This window comes from Chelonoidis abingdonii, chromosome 19, assembly GCF_003597395.2.
Source record: "Chelonoidis abingdonii isolate Lonesome George chromosome 19, CheloAbing_2.0, whole genome shotgun sequence".
Lineage (NCBI taxonomy): Eukaryota > Metazoa > Chordata > Testudines > Testudinidae > Chelonoidis > Chelonoidis abingdonii.
This window is the reverse complement of record NC_133787.1, coordinates 22,996,302-23,018,869: the sequence shown is the minus strand read 5'-3', so window position 1 is coordinate 23,018,869 and position 22,568 is coordinate 22,996,302. Positions and strand designations below refer to the sequence as shown.

The 22,568-nt window shown below is 44.5% G+C and overlaps 1 protein-coding gene across 1 annotated transcript in view; it reads left to right on the top strand.

Annotated features, from left to right (window-relative positions):
• The window catches only part of CEP89 (centrosomal protein 89), a 133,081-nt gene that overhangs the window by 96,111 nt on the left and 14,402 nt on the right, over positions 1 to 22,568 (top strand). The window contains exon 18 of the mRNA XM_075073627.1: positions 14,450 to 14,619. Coding sequence (XP_074929728.1) covers positions 14,450 to 14,619 — 170 coding nt within the window. The remainder of the gene's footprint in view (positions 1 to 14,449; positions 14,620 to 22,568) is intronic.

Here is a 22,568-nt window from a genome sequence, read left to right as displayed (position 1 = left end):
GTTTGCAGGATTGGAGCCTAAAGTATTTGAATTCATGGACTGAGTCAATTCACCATTTTTATTTTTGGGACTGTCATGATCTTGAGTCTGTTTACTCTGTTTATGTTTACCATTTTGGGTGTACTATCAGACCCTTTAAAAGGTATAAATCACTTTGGCAACTGAACTACTCTAATGGGTAAAGTTCTAAAGGTACCCATGGCATTGGTATCTAACAGGCTTCTTCATGTTGGCAACAGCTGTACGAATCTTTGACCTGTGAACCATGTACTGTATGACTACTGACGTGAGACTATATATTTGGTAGGGATAAAAAAAGTAGACTTAAGTGAAAGACATCTTTCAAGATTTAAACATCAATAATTACAAATTGTTTACAGGGGAATGCAAAGAACCCTAAATTATTCTAATGTTTCCTTCATGTGTGCAGTTTGAAATATATTTCAAAGAAGCTTGCTGTTTAATTTTTGAATCTTCCTTGTAAGTTACATTTTAAACTCAATTTTACATCCTCAACATGGGAACTGGTGTTCTCTCTCTGTAGAAAGTGTGTCACTATTTTTAGAAGAAAAAATGTTGGTGCATTTTTAACTTTTTTTTTTAAAGAAATATCAATGCACTAGTTTAACTCAGTTATTCAATTCTAGAAAAATAAATTTATGGCTGAAGCATAATTCATTTGCTTTCTTCCACTGACTCCAATAAAACAAGTTTAATGTGTAATTTGTATTGCAATTACCATTCTTCTTCGAGTGCTTGCTCATATCCATTCCAATTAGGTGTGCGCGCCGCATGCACGCTCGTCGGAAGATTTTTACCCTAGCAACACTCGGCGGGTCGGCTGGGCGCCCCCTGGCTGGCGGCAGGGGCTGGCAAGCCGAAATATACCCCGCGACCCGCCGCGTCCTCATCCTCTTACCAACGCCCGTGCGTCGTGAACATGAGCGCGGCTTAGCCCTCCCACACAGCCCTTCATATACCCCTTGTACTCGTTAAAGTATAGTGTAAGATGTAACAATACTAGTTAAAGTTAGTTGGGGATTAGCCCCCCCTCCCTAGCCCGGGCCCATGCCAGGCTCACCGGGCTTCAAGCAGTGCTCGGCCTGCCGTCGGCCGATGCCAACGGGAGACCCCCATGACCGCTGCCTAAAGTGTCTGGGGGAATCTCATTTGACTGATAAGTGCCGCATTTGTAAATCATTCAAACCGCGGACAAAAAAGGAGCAAGACTCTCGTTTAAAACAGCTCCTAATGGAAGCGGCCCTCGCTCCTCCAGCCTCGGCAACGAGTGCCGCGCAGCCCACGCCGGGGAAGAGTGCTTCATCGGCACCGGAGAACGCCGGCACTGTCAGAACACCCTGGCACCAGCCGTCTCCGGCACAGAAGGCAGCCCGGCACTGCTCCCTCTCCCCGCGGGCAAAGCAGGCTAAAGCTCCCGCGGCTACAACTCTTCCACCGCGGTCTGAGCACCAACCACAGCTGAGTCGCCCGGCACCAACACCTGCCGCGGCATCGGCACCGTTGATTCCGGCCATGCAAGAGCCGTTGAGTCCGGTGCGCGACAGCTCCCCGGCCCGTGCCTCGGTTGAGCTTCTCGTTCCCACTACGCCAGAGACCTTCTCGACGGCGAGGGAACTTATTGCTCTGACGGAGCCCACCCTGCCTCAACCCCCGGGACCGCCGGTGCGGGTTCTTACATCAGTGGGAAAGCCTGCTCTCGTCAGGCCACCCTCCACCGAAGCTGCCGGCAGGCACCGTTCCCATTCTCATCGCCGGTCCAGATCCAGGCGCTGCTCGCAGTCCCAGTACCGATCCCCTTCTCGGTACCAGTCGTACTCGCAGCACCGCTCCAGGTCTCGATCTCCGGACAAATACTCCACACGGTGGTCCAGCTCCCAGCACCGCTCCCGCCACAGTCGCTCTTACCACCGACCTTCTCGATCCCAGTCGACCTCCCGGCACTGCGCTGGTCGCAGGTCCCAGTCTCCCTCTCGGCACCGGTATGACTCCCGGTACTGTTCTCCGGTGTGGCATGATGTCCGGTACCTGGCTCCCAGGGGTCCCTCTCATGGACTCTTGGCTCTGCCGTGGCCATCACAAACCCATCGGGGTCTTCCCGCGATGACAACGCTATCTACGGGGATTTGGACCCACAGAGACGCGTCCTCCCAGAGACCTAGGGCACAGAACAAGCTCCACAGTGGTCATTCTGGACGCCCTGGGCATACCACCAGGCCCCGGGCGAACCCACAGTTACATCTCGATCCGCCCCCTCAGACCATCGGGCACTGGAGGCCACTATTAGCCGTCCTCCTCCAGCAGATACGGTCATTTCAACTTTGACATAGGACCCTCAGGTCCTCCCGGACTCTGATGCTCCCCTGGAACAGGAGCCCCAGCACGAGCCACTAGTACAGGGCCTGTCATCGTCGTCCTCGCCAGATGAGGCAGTAGCCGGTACAACAGCATCGGGCCCGCCCCCGATGGACCTCCGAGCCCACCAGGATCTTCTCCAGCGAGTTGTGTTAAATATCAATCTGCCAGTAGAGGAGGTTCCGGAGGTGGAGGACCCAGTCGTAGACATATTATCCGCAGATGCCCTGACTCGCGTGGCTCTGCCATTTATTCGATCCATCCAAGCCAAAGCAGACACTATTTGGCAGTCTCCAGCATCTATCCCTCCTACGGCCAGAGGCGTGGAAAGAAAATATATGGTACCCTCTAAAGGGTATAAATATCTATATACCCATCCTCCTCCGTGCTCTCTGGTCGTGCAATCTGTAAATGAGAGAGAGCGCCATGGTCAACAAGCCCCTGCCCCAAAATCACGGGAGGCTAGATAGATGGATCTGCTGCGGCATAAGGTCTACTCCGCCGGGGGCCTTCAACTGCGGGTAGCTAACCAGCAGGCCCTCCTCAACAGGTACAATTATAACACCTGGCAGTCGATGAGTAAGTTCGCTGAACTGATCCCACAGGACTCCCGGCCAGAATTTCACAGCCTCCTAGAGGAAGGGAAGAAAGTAGCTCGGACTTCCTTACAGGCCTCTCTCGACGCTGCTGACTCGGCGGCTAGAACCGTAGCCTCCGGGATTACGATGTGGAGAATATCGTGGTTGCAAGTCTTGGGTCTACCCCCCGAGCTGCAACATACTATTCAGGACCTTCCGTTCGAGGGCCAGGGCCTTTTCTCGGAGAAAACGGACCCTAGACTCCAGAGTCTCAAAGACAATCGCATTATCATGCGTTCCCTTGGGATGCATACCCCGCAGACCCAATGCAGGTCCTTCCGGGCCCAACCGCAGCACCCTTACCCCCCATCCCCAGCCTCGACAAGACTTTAGTAGGAGGCGTGGTCGCGGGAACCGCAGACGGCAGTCGGGTTCTCAAGGAGGCCAAAATAGTGGTCCCGCCAAACCATCAGCGGGACCAAAGCCAAACTTTTGAAGGTACGCCCGAGACCAGAGCACCAGTCCTTTCCTGGAATCCTCTCCAGTTTTCCAGCCATCTTTCCTCCTTCCTCCCTGTGTGGGCCCAATTGACCTCAGACCGTTGGGTCCTATGCACGGTGGAGTTTGGATACCACCTCCAGTTTATTTTGCCGCCTCCCTCCCACCCGCCCTCCCCTCCCTCTTCAGGGACCCCTCTCACGAGCAACTTCTCTGGCAGGAGATCCGCATGCTCCTCGAAATCGGAGCTATAGAGGAGGTACCGGAGGAGTTCAGGGGCAAGGGGTTTTACTCCCGATGATACTTAATCCCCAAGACAAAAGGAGGTCTCCGACCCATCCTGGACCTCCGCGGTCTCAACGCCTTCCTAAAGAAGTTGAAGTTCCGCATGGTGTCCCTGGGGACCATCATCCCATCCCTGGATCCGGGAGACTGGTACGCTGCTCTCGACATGAAGGATGCATACTTTCATATCTCCATTTATCCTCCGCACAGACGGTACCTGCGGTTTATGGTACATCATCGACACTACCAATTTACGGTCCTCCCGTTCGGCCTCTCCACTGCCCCACGCGTCTTCACGAAGTGTATGGCTGTGGTGGCCGCCTCCCTCCGTCGTCGGCACATCTGCGTTTTCCCCTACCTAGACGACTGGCTCATCCACGGGACCTCCGAGGTTCAGGTCTCCAGACATGTTGCCATCGTCATGGACCTATTCGAGCGATTGGGTCTCATGGTCAATGTAGGCAAGTCCACTCTAGTGCCCACTCAAAGAATCGAATTCATTGGAGCCGTTCTAGACTCCACACTCACAACAGCCTACCTCCCGCTATCCCGGTTTCGGTCAATAGTCGCCGCCATAGAAAGCCTTCAGTCCTTCCCGACGACCTCGGCCCGTGCCTGCCTCAGCCTCCTCGGCCATATGGCTGCGTGCACTTTCGTGACCAAGCACACCAAACTTCGCCTTCGTCCCCTTCAAGTCTGGCTGGCCTCCATTTACCGCCCACACAGGGATGCCATAGACATGGTCGTCACGGTTCCTCAGAGTGTCTTAGGCTCCCTCAGCTGGTGGCTGACACCTTCCCTGGTGTGCGGAGGCATGCCGTTCCATCCAAGACAACTGTCTGTATCCCTAACAACAGGCGCGTTGTCGCTTGGCTGGAGAGCTCACATAGGCCATCGTCGCACGCAAGGCCTTTGGTCTGTCCAGGAGCTGACGTTGCACATAAACATTCGGGAGTTACGAGCGGTCCGCCCTGCCTGTCAGGCCTTCCTTCATCATCAGCAGGACCGTTGCGTTCTAGTGCTCATGGACAACATCACCGCAATGCACTACATAAACAAGCAGGGAGAGACTTGTTCTCTCCCCCTCTGTCAGGAGGCGATCCAACTGTGGGAATTTTGTATAGCCCACTCTATAGACCTAGTGGCGTCCTTCCTTCCGGGAGTCCAGAACACTCTAGCAGACCAGCTCAGCAGGTCATTTCTCGGCCACGAGTGGTCACTTCGCCTGGATGTAGTTCATTCGATCTTCCACACATAGACCTCTTCGCCTCCCGCAGCAACCGGAAGTGTCAGAGGTTCTGCTCCTTCCAGGGCCTCGCCCTGGGCTCGATATCCGACACCTTCCTAATGTCTTGGCTGAACCACCTGCTTTACGCCTTCCCACCCTTTCCGTTGGTGCACAAGGTTCTCGTGAAACTTCGCAGGGACAGGGCTCGTCTGATTCTGATCGCCCCTGCATGGCCCAGGCAACACTGGTACACCACGTTGCTAGACCACTCGATAGCCAACCAGATCACCCTGCCCCTCTATCAGGACCTGATAACGCAGGACCACGGCAGGCTTCTCCACCCAGACCTGCAATCCCTCCATCTTACGGCATGGCTCCTGCTTGGTTAACTCAAGCGGAGTTGCACTGCTCTACCCCGGTGCAGGAGGTACTCCTGGGCAGCAGAAAACCCTCCACTCGAGCTACATACTTGGCCAAGTGGAAACGGTTCTCTTGCTGGTGTCAGGGGCGGAATGCAGCACCTACCGGGGTTCCCATCCCCGCGATACTAGATTACCTCTTGCATCTCAAGCAGCAGGGCCTCGCATTATCATCTTTGCGAGTACACCTAGTGGCTATCTCTACCTTCCACCCCGGAGAAGGCGCTTACTCCGTTTTCTCCCACCCTATGGTCTCGAGGTTCCTCAAGGGGTTGGAATGCCTTTTTCCCCTGGTGCGACGCCCCGCCCGTGCCTGGGACCTCAATTTGGTTTTGGCAAGACTTATGGCCCCCCGTTTGAGCCCTTGGCGACCTGCTCCCTCCTATATTTATCGTGGAAAATGGCGTTCCTTGTAGCCATTACATCGGCTAGGAGAGTCTCGGAGCTTCGGGCTCTCATAGTGGACCCGCCTTACAAGATATTCCACAAGGACAAGGTGCAGCTACGCCCGCATCCTGCGTTCCTCCCCAAGGTGGTTTCGTCTTTTCACCTTAACCAGGACATATTCCTTCTGGTCTTCTTCCCCAAGCCCCCACACATCACGTAGGGACCAACAGTTGCACTCGCTGGACGTCCGTAGGGTGCTAGCCTTCTATATTGACCACACGAGGTCCTTCCGTAAAACGCCCCAACTCTTTGTTGTGGTGGCGGACCGGATGAAAGGACAACCCGTCTCTTCCCAGAGGATTTCGTCCTGGGTGACGGCATGCATCCGGGCTTGCTATGACCTTGCTCACGCCTCTCCGGGCCACGTTACCGCACATTCGACTAGAGCCCAGGCCTCGTCGGCCGCCTTCCTAGCTCGAGTGCCTATCCAGGAGATATGTCGAGCGGCTACATGGTCTTCGGTACACACGTTTACTTCTCATTATGCCCTGGTACAACAATCCAGAGATGATGGAGCCTTTGGCTTGGCAGTCTTGCACTCTGCAGTTTGTCACTCCGACCCCACCGCCTAGGTAAGGCTTGGGATTCACCTAATTGGAATGGATATGAGCAAGCACTCGAAGAAGAAAAGATGGTTACTCACCATTGTAACTGTTGTTCTTTGAGATGTGTTGCTCATATCCATTCCACACCCTCCTTCCTTCCCCACTGTCAGAGTAGCCGGCAAGAAGGAACTGAAGAGCGGACGGGTCAGCAGGGGTATATATTCGGTGCCATAGCGGCACCACGCCAGGGGGCGCCCAGCTGACCCCCCGGGTGTTGCTAGGGTAAAAATCTTCCGATGAGCATGCACGTGGCGCGCACACACCTAATTGGAATGGATATGAGCAACACATCTCGAAGAACAACAGTTACAATGGTGAGTAACCGTCTTTTATTATTGCATTCAACCTTCAGAAGACAAGATTATGGAAGTCTGTTCTGTATGCTATGTCAATTTCTTTATCATAACATGTCAATCTAATCTTAGTATACCCTGTGATTAGAGACTGAGGACAGTTAAAACTGGTCAGTCAGGGCTTCCCAGAAAAGAACCCAGGCTCCTAAAATCTCTCAGATTGCCATTTTTGACATGAATGTTTTCATTTTCCTTTCCTCTTGAGCAGTGGTCACCAACTGGTCAATCATGATCAGCTGGTCAATCCTGGAGACTCTCCCAGTGATCTCTGGCCACTAAATGTCCAGCCACGCAGTACTGCCACTAAGGCCTCATACCACTGCTGGAAGTGACTAGCACAGCATGCTCCCCCGGGGTCGGGTACAGGGGTCTCCATGCGCTGCTCCTGCCCACAAGCATTGCTCCCACAGCTCCCATTGGCTGAGAATGGGGAACGGCAGCCAGTGGGAGCTGTGGGGGCTGTGCTTGCAAAGAGGGGCAGCGTGCGGAGCCATGTGCACCGCCCCCAGCAGCCTGAGGTGTGTTGGCCCCTTCCAGGAGCTGGGGCAGGTAGGGAGCCTCCCGTGCTTAGCCCGGCTGCACTGCTGACTGGGAGCTGCCTGAGGTAAGTGCTGCCTGGCAGGAACCTGGCCCAACCCCCAGCCCTGAGCCCCCTCCTGGACCCAGCACCTCTGCCCCAGCCCTGAGCCCCCTCCCAGAGCCAACACCCCATACTTCTTCCTGTACCCCAACACTCTGCCCCAGACCAGAGCCCCCTCCTGTACCCAAACTCCCTCCCATCACTCCCTCCTGTACCCCAACCCGCTACCCCAGGCTCAGCCTGAAGCCCTCTTCCACACTCCAAACCCCTCAGCCCAGCCCATTCAACAGAATGTGACTGAAATTGATCGGTCTTAGGTACTCTAGAGAATCTACACACTACCAAGTTATTCAACTTAATTCCTCAATGCATGTGCACATAAAACACAAACTATTATAACAATGTAATTATGCATTCATCCTATTGATCAAAAATTAAATTTCATGTATTAAAGAGCAAAAGCTTTTTTCCCCAATTTGTTACAATACATAGAACAGAGAAATTCCAGTAATAGCATTACAAGCATCTATGCCTGTATTTACTCAGGCTTTTTCTGAGAATTGGGATGGGAATTCTCCCTTTTCATTTAGTAGACATGGGAGTATTTAGTGTCTTGAAATATTATTTTAGATTATTTATGCTTTTTAAAGTATGTATGTTAAGTATTTACTTTAGGCACTCTATAAATAAACATTACAAACATTAGAATTTTTTAAAATTTTCATTTAATGTCATAATTTGCAATAATATGATAAGTCAATGGCTACTACTGACATTTAAATATGTATGACCCTTGATTCATAATAAAACATACAACTTGGTCATCCAGAGTATATTCCCTTATCCAGTGCTACACACTACAGACCTCATTTGCTATCTAAGGGAGTCTTTCAATTGACTTCAGTGAGATTTGGATCAGGCCCGTAATGCATATGTGCCAGCAGCACTTCTACGTGTTGCAGGAGCCCAAGCTCTGAATTTCCTGATGTATAGCTCTAAATCACAGCCTTACTTTCTCTTCATGTAGTTTTTGCATTGATGGTACTAAGTTCTGTGGTGATAATATCCTGCTAATCTCTGCAATTTTAGATATCATTGACAAAAATTCCAGAGGCCTTCCATGTGTATACAACACTTGTGGATTTAAACACAAAGCATGGGTCATCTCATACGCTTCTGGAACCTTTAGAGCTCATTGCCAACAAGAACCTTTAGCAGGGGGAGCATGCCTGAACAATCTGACTGCACAAGGCCTAAGGAAGGAGAAAACCATGATGCTGGAGCTTCAAGTGGTCAGACAGCTCTTCTCAAATTCTAAACTCAGATTATCAGATGCAACACCTCACAGTACTGTTGGGCACCACCACAATCTTGGTTTGTCCAGTCATGGTGGGACCAGAAGCCCAAACCTTGTCCTTGGAAGAGGTCCAACTTCTTTCAGTCAGAGCCAAAGGAACCCTGAATCAAGAGGCAGATGGGCTGAGCAGAGGCTCTTTAGAAGTCCACAGATTCTTTATGACAGACCTCTTATACATTCTAATTCAGACCATCTGCAGCTGACTCTGTGACTATAGAATAGGAAAACCTAAGCCAGATCATCTTCTCTATGAGGAGAGAGAGACTTCTGACTTTAAGGTAGAAATCTACCGTCAAAGAATATTCAGCAACCTGGTCAAAGTTTTGCTTCTGGTATGAAGAATGGCAGACATAACCAGGAGACTCAGGCATACCAGTGATTATTGATTTCTTACAAGATAGAATGACTTGGGTTGCAAACAACCCAATATAACTAGGCAGGTATTGCTCAAGATTTAATAGACTGATGATGATCAAGTTTTCCAGGTTCATTGAAAGATTAATCCCAGGTATCAAGTAGCAAAACCATCAAAAACAGTGAGACCTGTCACCAAAAAATGGGTTCTGCCTTTTTCCTGACAACTCAGCCATTTAATTTATGATGTGCATTCTTTCTCTCTTTTAATAAAAGCTGCTTCTTAGCCCTGGCTTCTTAAGTATGTGCACAGAAAGGATACGTGTGTAATTAAGAAGACTTGTTCCTTCCTTATAGAGATACCATTTACTACCTTAAGTTAAGGCTTAGGTTGAAGTCTTGGTGCGAGAATCAAGCCCTATTTTATTTAACATACAGAACAGCATCGGCAGCTTCTGTGTGATAGGAAAATGATTGAAGCCTGGTGATGAAGTGTAATGGATAACCTAGAAAAATTAATATAGATGTTTACTTTTAACTTGTATGTAGCTTTTGAACTCTGGTCATAGCTTAAAGCAGTAAGATGACAAGGGAAAAAAGTGATCCTAGGGACTTCCTATTACAGCTGTTTTAGATACCTGTCTTGCTGTTGTGGTGGTGCTCAGTTTCTATGAAGTGGACATCAGTGGGCTAGCCATTTGTGCAGACCATCTCCTCTTTGTTGCGAAAAGCTTGAAAACATGACTTCAGTGTAACCTAAAGACTCAAATGATAAGGAAAATGAATGCCACATTATTGGCTTAAAATTTTCATGAGTTGTAAGTCAGTCTCATGAATTTTGGGGTCCTGACATGATATTTGGAAGCTTGGGTTTGGAAATATTACAAATTTGAACAGAAATAATTTCATCTGTACTTTTCCGAGAGCCTGCATGAGGACTATAGTATTTGGTGCTTAGTGGTTTGATTTTCAGAGATATTGAGCAAGGAGACTTCCATTGAAGAAAATAAACATAGCACTCTGAAAATCATTCGACAAAGCTGATTATAGCATAGCATATCTCATATAATGTTACAAGACACAAGGATAAAGTTCAAGTGACTACTGTAGAAGTACAGTAATTCCTCTAGAAGTCCCCATGGCTGTGTTGACAGCTGCGTTACTCCTAAAGGGACTCAGACTATACATTTTCCAGACAGTGTCAAGAGACCAGTGTTTCTGAAAGCTTGTAAAACACTAGTTGTGTCCAGTGTTTTAACACCATTTCATAATACTGAATCAATTTGCAGAGTATTTTATCTCTACAGTGTTCATGAATTTAGTAAGTCTGAAGTAACTAATGAAATGCAGAATTTTCATTTATCTTAACACCCCTCTTCAATGCACAATGGCAATTCTTTTTACTTAATGTGAAACTTAGTCAAAACAGATTTTATATTTTAGATTTTATTTATATATATATAAATAAAAGATCACAAATGCATAGCATATGCATGACTGTGATGATCCTACACACAGTATTAAAGCCACCTCAACATTAGGGTAACCAGATGTCCCGATTTTATAGGGACAATCCAGATTTTGGGGTCTTTTTCTTATAGAGGCTCCTATTACCCTCCAGCCCCGTCCCGATTTTTCACATTCGCTGGCTGGTGAACCTACTTCAACATAACCTCCCTCATTCCTGGTTTTGTCTCAGCCAACTGCTCCTCATCTATGTGCTGATATTAACCAGGCACTAAGATATCTGAGTGATTGAGGTCTTTGCATATGTGAATAATAGAGTTATCTGCATATTTCTGGTATCTGAGCCTGTGATGAAGTCTTATCTTTTCCCCCAATGGCTATATATAGATGCCGAGTAGGGCAGAAGAGAGAATTAAATCTTGAGGTATTCTACAGGCAAGAAGCCTAGTGATAAAGGAGTATTTTACGATCACTATCCTGTGTACAGCCTTTGAGGAAGGATTCAACTAGTTTTAGAACATTTCCATTGATACCTGCCACATCTCTTAGGTAGAAGAGCAGCAGTGTATGATCTACCATATGCAGTGCTACCTAGAAGTCCAAGGGAGATTTGACACCAGGCAGTAGATGTCAAGTTTCATTGCATCTCGTGAAGGTTTCTTCAGAATTCATAGGTTTATGGCATGCTTTAAGGAGATGGAAAGAGTTAATTTTTCAAATGGTGCATTGACCATATTTCTCTTGGAAGAAATCATACTTATCTTTCACTTTCCTTTGCCAACTAGGAAGGGCAAGGATTGGACCCAAAGAAGGTTTTACACTTCCTTCAATGTATCCTGGACTTCCTGTTGCATAAATAGACAGAACTTTGAATAGGAAGGTGTCAAGATACAATGTTTGTGTGATTTCTGGTTCACAGTATCCTGAGATACCTTGGATGTGAGTGATCTTCTCTGTGAAAAGATAATAGTTCCTCCCAGCAAATGATACAGGTCTCAGGTGTGGACTGCAGACAGACTGGGTTGATAAGTATTTCTCAATCTGAATTGTTCTTTTAGGTGTGGTTAGGAAGCCAGTATGGAGGAGGACAGAAAGGATGTCTACCTGTAACCTGTCCTCAGAGTAGACTTGTAGAAACCCTTTGCGTTCCAATCTGTCTGCCTCTGCCAGAACTTTCCAGTTACTGTCCCAGGCTTTGTCAAGGCAGAGAGTAAGTCTTGCAGAAAAAAGATTGGTCTTCTGCAAGGCCCAAGAGCTACCAATCTAGCTTTAAGAAAGATGGTGACTCTATAGGGGTTTAAGAACCAAAGAAATGTCAGAATAATAAAAAATAGATGAGGGGCAAATATTTGATACGGATCTATCACCCAATTTTGTTGATTCTTCCCCAACTACAAGAGTCCTGAAATGCAGATCAATGTAAATTAGAAGAATTAAAAACTGGAATGACTACTGCCAAGTTTGTCCCATTTTTGACCAGTTTATTAGCTGTTTTGGGGGGGAGGGATAGCTCAGTGGTTTGGGCATTGGCCTGCTAAACCCAGGGTTGTGATTTCAATCCTTGAGGGGGCCATTTAGGGATCTGGGGCAAAAATCTGTCTGGGGATTGGTCCTGCTTTGACCAGGGGTTGGACTAAATGACTTCCTGAGGTCCCTTCCAACCCTGATATTCTATGATTCTAAAGCCACATCTGTGTTGGGGTGTGTGGATGTGTTCCACACCAGCAGGTGCTGCTAAATGAATTCAGCATATGGAGGGCAGAGACAGGCAGAATGCCGACAGAGTGCCTTCTCTGGGTATATCTACATAGCCTGTGGAAGCAAACCTTTCTGCCTGGGTTTGTGGGGCTCACACTAGTGCTCTAAAAATAACTGTGTAGACTATACTTTGATGATGTGGCCCAGAATGGAGCCTGGGATCTGAGAGCTAGTGAGGGATCAGGCTTCAGAGCCCAGGCTGCAACTTCAAAGTGTTGTCTGCACAGCTATTTCTAGAGCACTAGTGCAAACCCCACAAACCAAGTCTGCGCATCTGGGCTGTCAGGCTTGTTGCCACAGACTGCGTAGACATACCCTCTGAGGCTGCTTAAAAGGGTGGAGCTTGTGTTAGCTCTAGCTGCGAGTGGGGCCAGGGCCATGCCTTGACTAGGTGTTTATCATACTGGTACACTAACACTTCTATGCCTTCCATTCTGTTATGTAGTATTTACACTCGTTTACACCAATGCAAAGTGGGCATAAAATATTATCATATTAGAACAGTCATGTTTTATGCTCACTTTGCACAGCTGTAAATGGCTACAGAATTGCAGGGCAGTGGAGAATCAGGAAGCACAAGCCCAATTTGAATATCCCTCCTTAGTCAGCAAAGCACTTAGCACACGAATAGTTCTGTTGACTTCAGTGGGACTACTCACCTGCTTAAGTTCTTTGCTGGAATGGTGCATGGTTCATCAGCACCTTTCAGGATCAAGTTCTAAATCTTTTACTGGATAGGGATGGACTTAAGCACTATGGATGTACATACCGATTAAGCGGCTGGGGTTGGGGCCTCTCCGGCCAGGGCCAGCGCAGCTGGGACTGGGTCTGCTCTGGCTTGCACGGGGCTGCTGGGGTCCGCCGGCCGGCCTGGGGGTTAACGGTTAATGTGGGTTAACTGGTAAAACTACTGCTTATCTGGTTAACCTCTTACATTCCTATTAAGCACTTGTTTAAACACTTAGCTGAAAACTTTAGCTGCTCTGTGTGCCGATGTACAAGGGGAAGGGGGAGCTCTCTACAGCATCCCTCTCCCCTAGGGCACTTATTTACAAGCAAGCAGAATCTGTCTTTTTAAGAGTACAGCCATGTGGGCATATTTGCAACAGCTGAAGATAAATATTTTCAAAATTTCAGTTCAGAGAATTTCCAGTCATACTGCATGAGCTGCTTCCAACACAAGATTCTATTTTCAGATCACATGGATGTAGTGAGGAGAGTATCAAAATTACAGCCTATGATGAATTATTGTATCCCATTTGGAATCATTAGCAGAAAACCCCCTTTTAAAAAAAAAAAAACAGAAGTGCATGGGGCATCATGATGCTAAGCTGACAAGCCATATACTCCTGGGGGTTCCACATGGTGACATGCAATGTAACAGAGAAATTGATTCTAAAAGCTGGAAAGATACATTTTATCAAAAGTATTTTTAAAAAATTTCTAGGGTTCAAACTCACATAATTGGTTATTTTATTAATAGGAAGGAAAAACATCACTAGAACATTCATTTAAAAAAACAACTATTAGCTGAAGTGGCAAAATATTTTAACATGACAAATGTATTGAGCATATTTTCTGGCAATATATTACTCTGTGAGCTGTTTTAGAAAAGTACCCTTTTCAGGACAAAGTGTTCATGTACAGTAATTCCAATAAAATATTTTTCATATTATGAAAAACCATTATACACTTAATTTAATAAGGAAATCAGTCTAATTTTTTCTCATTGTTGTAAGATTAAAAATATGCCATCCAATAGTATTCACTCCTATTTCTTTGTGTTGTAGACAGATAATTAGACTTGACTGTTGAATTAGTGGGTAAGCAACATGTGTTGTGAAGAGCAGCTTTACACCCAGAAAAGTAAACCCATTTTGTTTTCCTGCTTTCTGTCATTTTCACTCAAAATAAAAACATAGGCATAATATGTAGTATTCAGACTGTACACATCTCTGAAAGTACATGCATCATACCTATCAATTAATAAATATTCTAAAAAAGATCATATCAGTGCACCTTACCTGATTTATTTAAGCAAGGCATCAGGGAGTAAAAGAAACATATTTAACTGGTTATTTTGCCCATAGTAATTATCCTTGAGACTGCCATAACCACGTTTTCCCCATGATGTTCAACTCTCATAGGTATACAAAAAGAAAGCTGCTGGGAAGCTTGGAGACATCAATCTCAAAATGACGGAGCAAGAGAAGGAATTTGCTGGGAAGGCTTCTCAGTACCAGCGTGAAATGAAGCACCTCCAGCGACTGCTGCAAGACAAGCAAGAAACCCTTGATGAAGTGCTGCAGCAGAAAAGGTAAGTAAGTCACAGTCAAAAACAAGCCAGTTGGATTGAGTGGTAAAAAGGGGGCAGCTGCACAGATGCAGGCAGTTGCTTTTAATCACAACTCCATCTGGTATGCTCTGGGAGCCTTCTCTCACTCATCTCTTAGCTATACTTCTCTCACTCATCTCTTAGAAAATACTGAAATGCTCCTTATTGTCTTCTTCCCACCTCCAAAAAATAATCTTACAAGGAAGGCATTTTCCATGGAAGACTAAAGCTGTTCTTAATTAAAAATCCTCCCAATGGCTCATTGCATCTCAACAAAAAAGAAACGTAGCAAATATCAACTTGAATCCAGCCTTTAATTCTTTTACGTGTCTATACATCACTAGGACATATGATAGTAAATAAATTATCTTTCAGTGAAGACTGAAGTACTGTTTTTGCTGACAGCTTTCTGACAAATGGGAAGTGAAAGTCAGAGAACCTTGTCAGATGAGTACACAGAGGGGACTGGTTTTGGAGTGATACATAATGACAACATCTTAATATTCTATTATCCACTACTGCAGATTGCCACCATCAAGAGCACAAAAGGAAAATAAAAATAATTTAACAGATTTTGACAAGATTATGACTGTCCGTGTTGAAATAGCCTATTAATATAAATAGTTCCTTAAGGAGATTTTTCCCCTGATGGTGGAAGACTTAATAGCACATTCCCATTATCGGCATAAAAGCAGCACAATAAGCAAAAGCTAATTAAGCAGTCATATTGCAAGTCTCCTCAGCCATGGTGAGATAATATGGATTTAAAAATGATGGAAATCAGAGCTCAAGAAGAATACCATCTACATCTACAAGATCAGCACAGTTCTGTTTCTTGTTAGTGCATAGTGTCATTAGATGGCATTCAATTGTCGGTAGATACATAATAAGCATCATTTTGCTGCATCTCTGAAAATTGGCAGAAAAATAGAGTATTCTAATCATTCTTGATTTGTCTGGGAAATGGTTACTTAGGATTTTTACTTCAGTGACTCTTCTCCACGCATGCCTGTGCCAACTGTTTTAAAAAATAACTAGTTAAAGGAGGAGAACTATGTGATATACTTTGGGGTATAAAGCCATCATGCCATCATATGAGCTTCTTAGATATTGGCTCTATGTCCCCAAGAAAAGGAGGTAAAGTTAGCCAATCTAAACCCCACAGTTGAATAACATTAGTATTTGTATCAAACATTATCTTTCACAGATACACTGACTATACTTAATCACTTTCTTTTCTATACTCTGAATCGACTATTTCTCCTTGATAAAAGACTCTCCTATCTGTAACTTCAATTTTACACTTTTAAGAAGCTACATTTTCACTTGGCGTTGTAACATTGTTAATATTACTGTTTTTTCTTTGATTTACCAATATAACAGTAGTGGAAAGTATGGTTTGTGCAAACAATCATACTAATGTCACAAAGAACTATGTTTACATTCAAGCAGTCCCTTTCATAACAGTGTAGTACTGACTGAATTTACTGTTGGTTGCTCAGTCTTGATAACGTTTACTGGTGCATAAAATGATGCATACAGCTGATAGAAAGTACAGTATTGATGTTAGGTTCTGATAGCTACTTTCCTATTCCTTTTCTAATTCTCCTGTTTTAGTTCAACTCATCTTTTGTATTTTGCTGTGGCAGTTATGTTAAAAAACACTAAACTGAAATAGATAAATACCTGTAGCTGAAAAGCCAGATTAATCCTATTATTATAAAGCTAGGACTATCCTTTTTATTTTTAACTATAAAGATTTTTAATTTAATATGGTAAGTATAATTAATTGTTAAAATACTTCACTTATGTTGTTTCATTCACCTCTGAAACACTGTATTGTCAACAAATCAAGATTGCTCTAGCTCTGATCGTCTCCTGATAACATATTTACTAGTCATCCCAAGCCAAGCATTTTAAAGGAATGTTAACATATTATATAGTATGTCTGCCATATAAAAATTCATTGCTCTTGTCATCTGTCAATTCAATATATTTCTAGCTTTGTAAGGTTTATCTTTATCACTCTCCCCTAACTGACAGAGGAATAAAGTGGAGGGAAGAATTACTTGTAGGTTAGATGTCACTAGTCATCTGTGGCTTGGCAACCAGCATCACTAGTGCTGGGACAGTAATGGACTGTTACAGATTTATTTCCTCCAGCACTGTTCAAGGAACAAATTTGCAGAACAGAAAACTGTTTTCAGCACATAATTTCAATTATGAATTTAAAATAGTTGGCGATAAAGATAAAAGTATTGTAAATACTAAATAAGATGGGTATAAAATAACTTACCACATGCAGGCTTTATGTATTAGACTGTACATTTGGAATATCCATTTAATTAAAATCATACTATGTTCAAGAATTTTGAATCAGGAAAGCTGGTGTGATAAAACAGTTAACTGAAGATATGTGGACTATTTGGTTAGCAGTGTTTTTGTGTTAATGTTACAGCAATTATTCTTGCTATAAAGCAAATCAAACAGTAATTTTAAAGACCCTGACATTAAATTCTAACCAAAAGCAATACACTTAGGTAAATTGAAGAACCTGGGATGATGCAATATCCTTTCCTCATACTATTCTCTTCAATTTTGTTTTATAACAGTCAGAGCTAGGATCAGGATATCAGCTATAACTTTTATTCATACCTTGACAATCTTTGCTTTCATAAGGGGGCTAGATGTACTATAATTATTTATGGGCGCTTTTAAAAAAAACCCAACACAGCTATTTCTTATTCCTAAACTTTCTTACGATTGCATGCATTGTTCTAGTTGCTAACAAATGTGGAAGATCTGTCAAACTCACCTGGCTTTGAGGAGCTGATTGCTAGAAGATGAGCTAGCTTTGAGTGCTATTTTTAAAAACAAACATTCCTGCTGAGCAGAATTCACAGCTTACAGACTCCTGCAGGGGACTATATTCAGTCTGCATTTACAACAGTGTCAGAAACAGTCTTCATGAAAATGACTTCCATTTTAAATCTTTGTATGTTAAAAAACCACTTAAATGGAGTCACATAGTATTATTAAAATATATTATTAAAGAAATATACAAAGCTTTCATGGAGCAACAGGATCTCTTAAATAAATAGTTTCTAAATGGCCAGCCTTCCAATTCAAGATGTGATACTAAAAAAGGGTCAAGGAGAGCATATTTAAACCATAGTGCTCTAAACCTTTGCAAAAATAGTTTTTTCTCCTACACACACATTTTTAACACCTCAATCAATGTAATTAAAGGAACCAAGATCATTCAAAATAGCCATACAGCATAGATAGCTAAGTGTTATGCCTTTTGCATGACCGTCACACATTTGGCAGTCTTACGACAGAGAGATACTTGTTCAGAAAATTCCTTCTAGCCTAGAGAAAGGAGCACTGGACTGGGAAGAGCTATGATTACTAGGCTCACTCTTCCAAAGATCAATATTAATATTTCTGCCATTCATAAACTGAATAAGGCCTTATACCCCTATCTGGGAGTAGAACCCATACCTGTAACGTAACAGACTTGCATCTTCTTCCCTTAACCACACTTTAAGAATAAATGTGCCAAATCTAACTGCTTAGCTATACTTCCTGCAACCCCTGCTCTACCCATTGAACCAGAGCCAGTAAAGGAACCCTGGTATCCAGATACCTGACATTCCCCTGCTGTCTCACCAGTAGCTGTGTAAGCCACTAATGAAAAGTATATCACACGGCGCACTCTAGGGTCTGGTCCACATACACAACAGTTTGTTTCTGCCACGGGTTATCCCTTTAACTCAGATAATAGAGGATTATGCTGTGGATCTGAATGTCCTGGGCTCAATCCCTGCTGACAACTCATGTTTGTATGTCAGTTTTGCTTCCCAGTCCATTTGTGTGTGCGGTTTGAAGTCCTTGCAGATCTGGCAGCTGTCCCCTATATGAGTCTCTCCCAGACAATTCAGACAACTGGAATGCAGGTCGCTCAGGGGAACTGTCTCGCCACAGGAGGGACAGGGCTTGAAGCCCAGTGATCAAGGCATGCCTCCGCATCAGGTAACAAATGAGCTCCAATAACTGATAGAGAAAAAACTCCAAACACTTACTGACTAAAAACTATTTACAACTAACTCAACTACGTACACTATAAAAAACAGTGAAAAAAATCACTTAGAAAGTTTGCTGAAGCAAAAATTGCAGTTTCAGCAACTGCTATGGGCAATAAGAAGGAACTGAGGGGGTGGAGGCCAGGCCCTTTATATTGGCTGTATGAGTGCATGGCACCACAGGGCGCCAGAGCCAATCCGATGGATACAACTGAGGGAAAAATTTCCAGCAATTGTCCTTGGAGTGCACACAAACCTACATTGGAATAGACATGTGCAAGCAGTTGAAGAACCGATTGTTGATATGCACATGGTTTATAAATATGGCAATAGATTAATGAAAAAAATAAACATGAAGTGACAAACGATGATGTGTGCGAATAAATATGAATATATTATTACCATACACATATTATAAATGTATAAACCTTAACTGTGGGTAGAAGCATAAGAATATACAACTGCCTATATAAAGTGATACAGGTAGTCACAAATAACACACAAGTAAGTAGTTATGAATATATTACCATAATATATGTATTAAACAAATAAACCTAAATCTCTGACTGCAGAAGCTAGGATTGGATGACAGAGTGAATTACTTGATACATTTAATTCCCTCTGAAGCATCTGGCATTGGCCACTTTCAGAAGACAGGCTACTGGACTAGATGGACCATTGGTCTGACTCAGTATGGTCATTCTGAAGTTATTAAGTTCTTATGTTAAATAGACTTATAAATGTAGATATAAATAGAAGTAGAAATAAGGAGATAATGGTAATATAGTTACTATGAATATATAGATACATATGTTGGTGTATCAATATATTGAAATATTATACTATCATGTCTAACAGTACTGATTATACACTATAACACTATTAAATAAAACAGATAGGTCAAATATATGTACATGAGTTTCCTGGTTTTTCAAGTCACAGTTCCTTGTTCTTCAGGGCTTAAAGTCTCCTCTTTCTTTTCCTTGGAGAGGATCATGCTGTTACCCTTACAGAGATCTGATCTCAGTTCCGGTAGTGCTTGCTGGGGGTACTGAAGTATTTCACAGAGTCTGTCAGCTTCATTAGGAGACTCATAAGGTATTAATATAGCTCAGATATCCTATCACCTGAGAGCTTGTTTGATGCCATTAAATGCTTCTGTCTTGCTTAAATTTACCAATCAGTCTAGATACAAAGAAAATTTAAAATCCCTGTACTTGAATTCTTTTTTTCCTACCAGCAGATATCTTCTTAACTTTGTTATTAAACCTTAGCATTTTAAAGGTGATGGGTCTAGGATTCTTGTTCTCTCTCCTGGCCTCTGCCACTCAATGAGCCCTTTCAATCTCCAGGGGCGGCAAGCCGGGATCTAATTCCAGTACCTCAGAGAGTATGTTCTGGAGAAAGCTAACCGTGTGTTTTTTCCTTATAGCCCTTCAGGGATCCTCACTAACCACAAATAACTCCTGTGTCATTTGTTTTCAAGATCTCGCTTTTCCTCAAGACTGGGTTAGTCCATGCCTTATAGAAGCATTCTCTCTTTTAACCTCCTTCAGTTCAATGGCAGTTTTTCATAGTTCTCTAAATAGGTCAAAGCAGCCTTGACTTCCCCCACATCCTTAGAGAGCCCATGTACATCTTAAGATAAAAAATGAAACTTGGTAGTTTGAAAGTCCTTCATAGCTGCAAAGTCCTCTCTGTGAGACTGCTGGATTTTCTCAGCTGTACTTTTCTTTGGAGACTCAGGGTATGTCTTCACTATGAAATTAGGTCAATTTAATAGAAGTCGATTTTTTAGAAATCGATTTGATACTGTTGTTTGTGTGTCCCCCCACTAAGTGTATTAAGTTGGCAGTGTGCGTCCACAGTACCAAGGCTAGCATTGACTTAGGGAGCGTTGCATTGTGGTAGCTATCCTGCAGTTTCCACCCTCCATTGGAATTCTGGGTTGCGCTCCCAATGCCTGATGGGGCAAAAATATTGTTGCAGGTGGTTCTGGGTACATGTCATCAGACCCCCTCCACCTCCGTGAAAGCAATGGCAAAAAATCGTTTCTCGTCTTTTTTCCTGGGTTACCCGTGCAGACAACATACCACAGCAAGCATGGAGCCCGCTCAGCTCACTGTCATTGTATGTCTCCTGGGTGCTGCTGACAGATGCGGTACTGCAGTGCTACACAACAGCAGCTCCCTGCCTTTGCAAGTTGGCAAAGACGGTTAGGAGTCATACTGTGCCATCTGCTGCTGTCTCCTGGTTGCTCCTAGCCGGCCTTGGTGAGGTCGATCAGGGTCGCCTGGGCAGACATGGGTGCTCCTGGTTGGCTAACTTCAACGTGTTCCTCCTCCTCATCCCGTACATCTGCACCCCTGTTGCATGAGAGTCCATTGATGGACTCAAAGCACAGGGGTGGGGTATTTGTAGGGGCACCCCCTAGAATGGCATGCAGCTCATCATAGAAGCCCAGTGATGAAGGCATGGCTCTGCTAGGTGCTGCACAGGGTAAGGATGCAGTTGGTTGATTTAATGCTGTAAAATCTTGTGGGATGGATGTATGAAATGATCAACACCTGTGCAAACAGGGCTGTGGCTGTCTATACTAGAGACCTTACAGCAGCATAGCTGTACCGCTGCAGTTGCACCACTGTAAAGTCTCCTATGTAGCCAATCTATGCCGATGGGAGAGAGCTCTCCTGTAGGCATAATTAAACCAACCTCAACAAGCAGCAGTTATGTCAGCAGGATAGCAACATAGCGCTGTCCACACCGGCACTTCTGTTGAGGTAATTTATGGCGGTTGGGGTGTATCTTTTCATACCCTTCAGCAACATAAGTTTTGACAAAAGTGCTAGCGTAGACATAGCCTGAGTACTTTTTCCAGACCTGAAGAAGAGCTCTGTAAGCTCTCAAGCTTCTCTCTTTCACCAACAGAAGCTGGTCCAACAGAAGATTTTAATTCACTCACCTTCTCACTCCAATATCCTGGAACCAAGAAAGCCATAGCAACCCTGCATATTTAATTATTGTAATTCTCTTAGAATTTTTAGAAAACATGTTCCATATATCTGGTTATCTTGGTGGTGTATCTGTAACTTTCCTTTTCCATGAGCCAAGCGTCACTAGTCCAGTAGTAGTCTTTCCATTTTTGCAGCTCCATTCAAAGTGTAATCTGTTATTTATAATTCTTTAGGCTGTCTTCTTTTACCTAAGTTGTTTCCTGCAGCATAACGTATATCAGTTTTTCTCAGAGGTTCTCATCAGATGTTGGACTAACTGAGCTGCAGTGGAAACTCCTACTGCACTGCTGGGTCTACTAACTTCTTGATATTCAACATTTATCTCTTTGTCTTGTCTGCTTCCTCAGTTTGTCCTAACATTTACAAGAAAGTGATCACTGGAAACAACCTGGGAAGAGAAGTTCTTCTTCGAGTGCTTGTTCATATCCATTCCAAGTAGGTGTGCGCACGCCGCGTGCACGTTCCTCGGAAGAATTTTCCCCTAGCAACACCCGTGGATCGGCAGGTGCCCCCTGGCGTGGCGCCATTGCAGCACCACATATATACCCCTGCCGACCCGCCCGCTCCTCAGTTCCTTCTTATCGCCCGTGTCGGTTGTTGGAACAGTGGAGTGCAGCTTAGCTGACCTCCCCTTCCCTAGCTCTTCACCTGTTTTTTGTCTTTCTAAGTTCATAGTTCTAGTTTGTAGACTGTTAGTTGTTAGTAGTTAATAGTAGTTGTTAGTATAGTTACTGTATATAGATAGAGGGCTGAGGTTCAATCCTCCTCACCCTCCTGGGGCCCGGGCTCATGCCTGGCTCTCCCGGTTTCAAACAGTGCTTGGCCTGTCGCC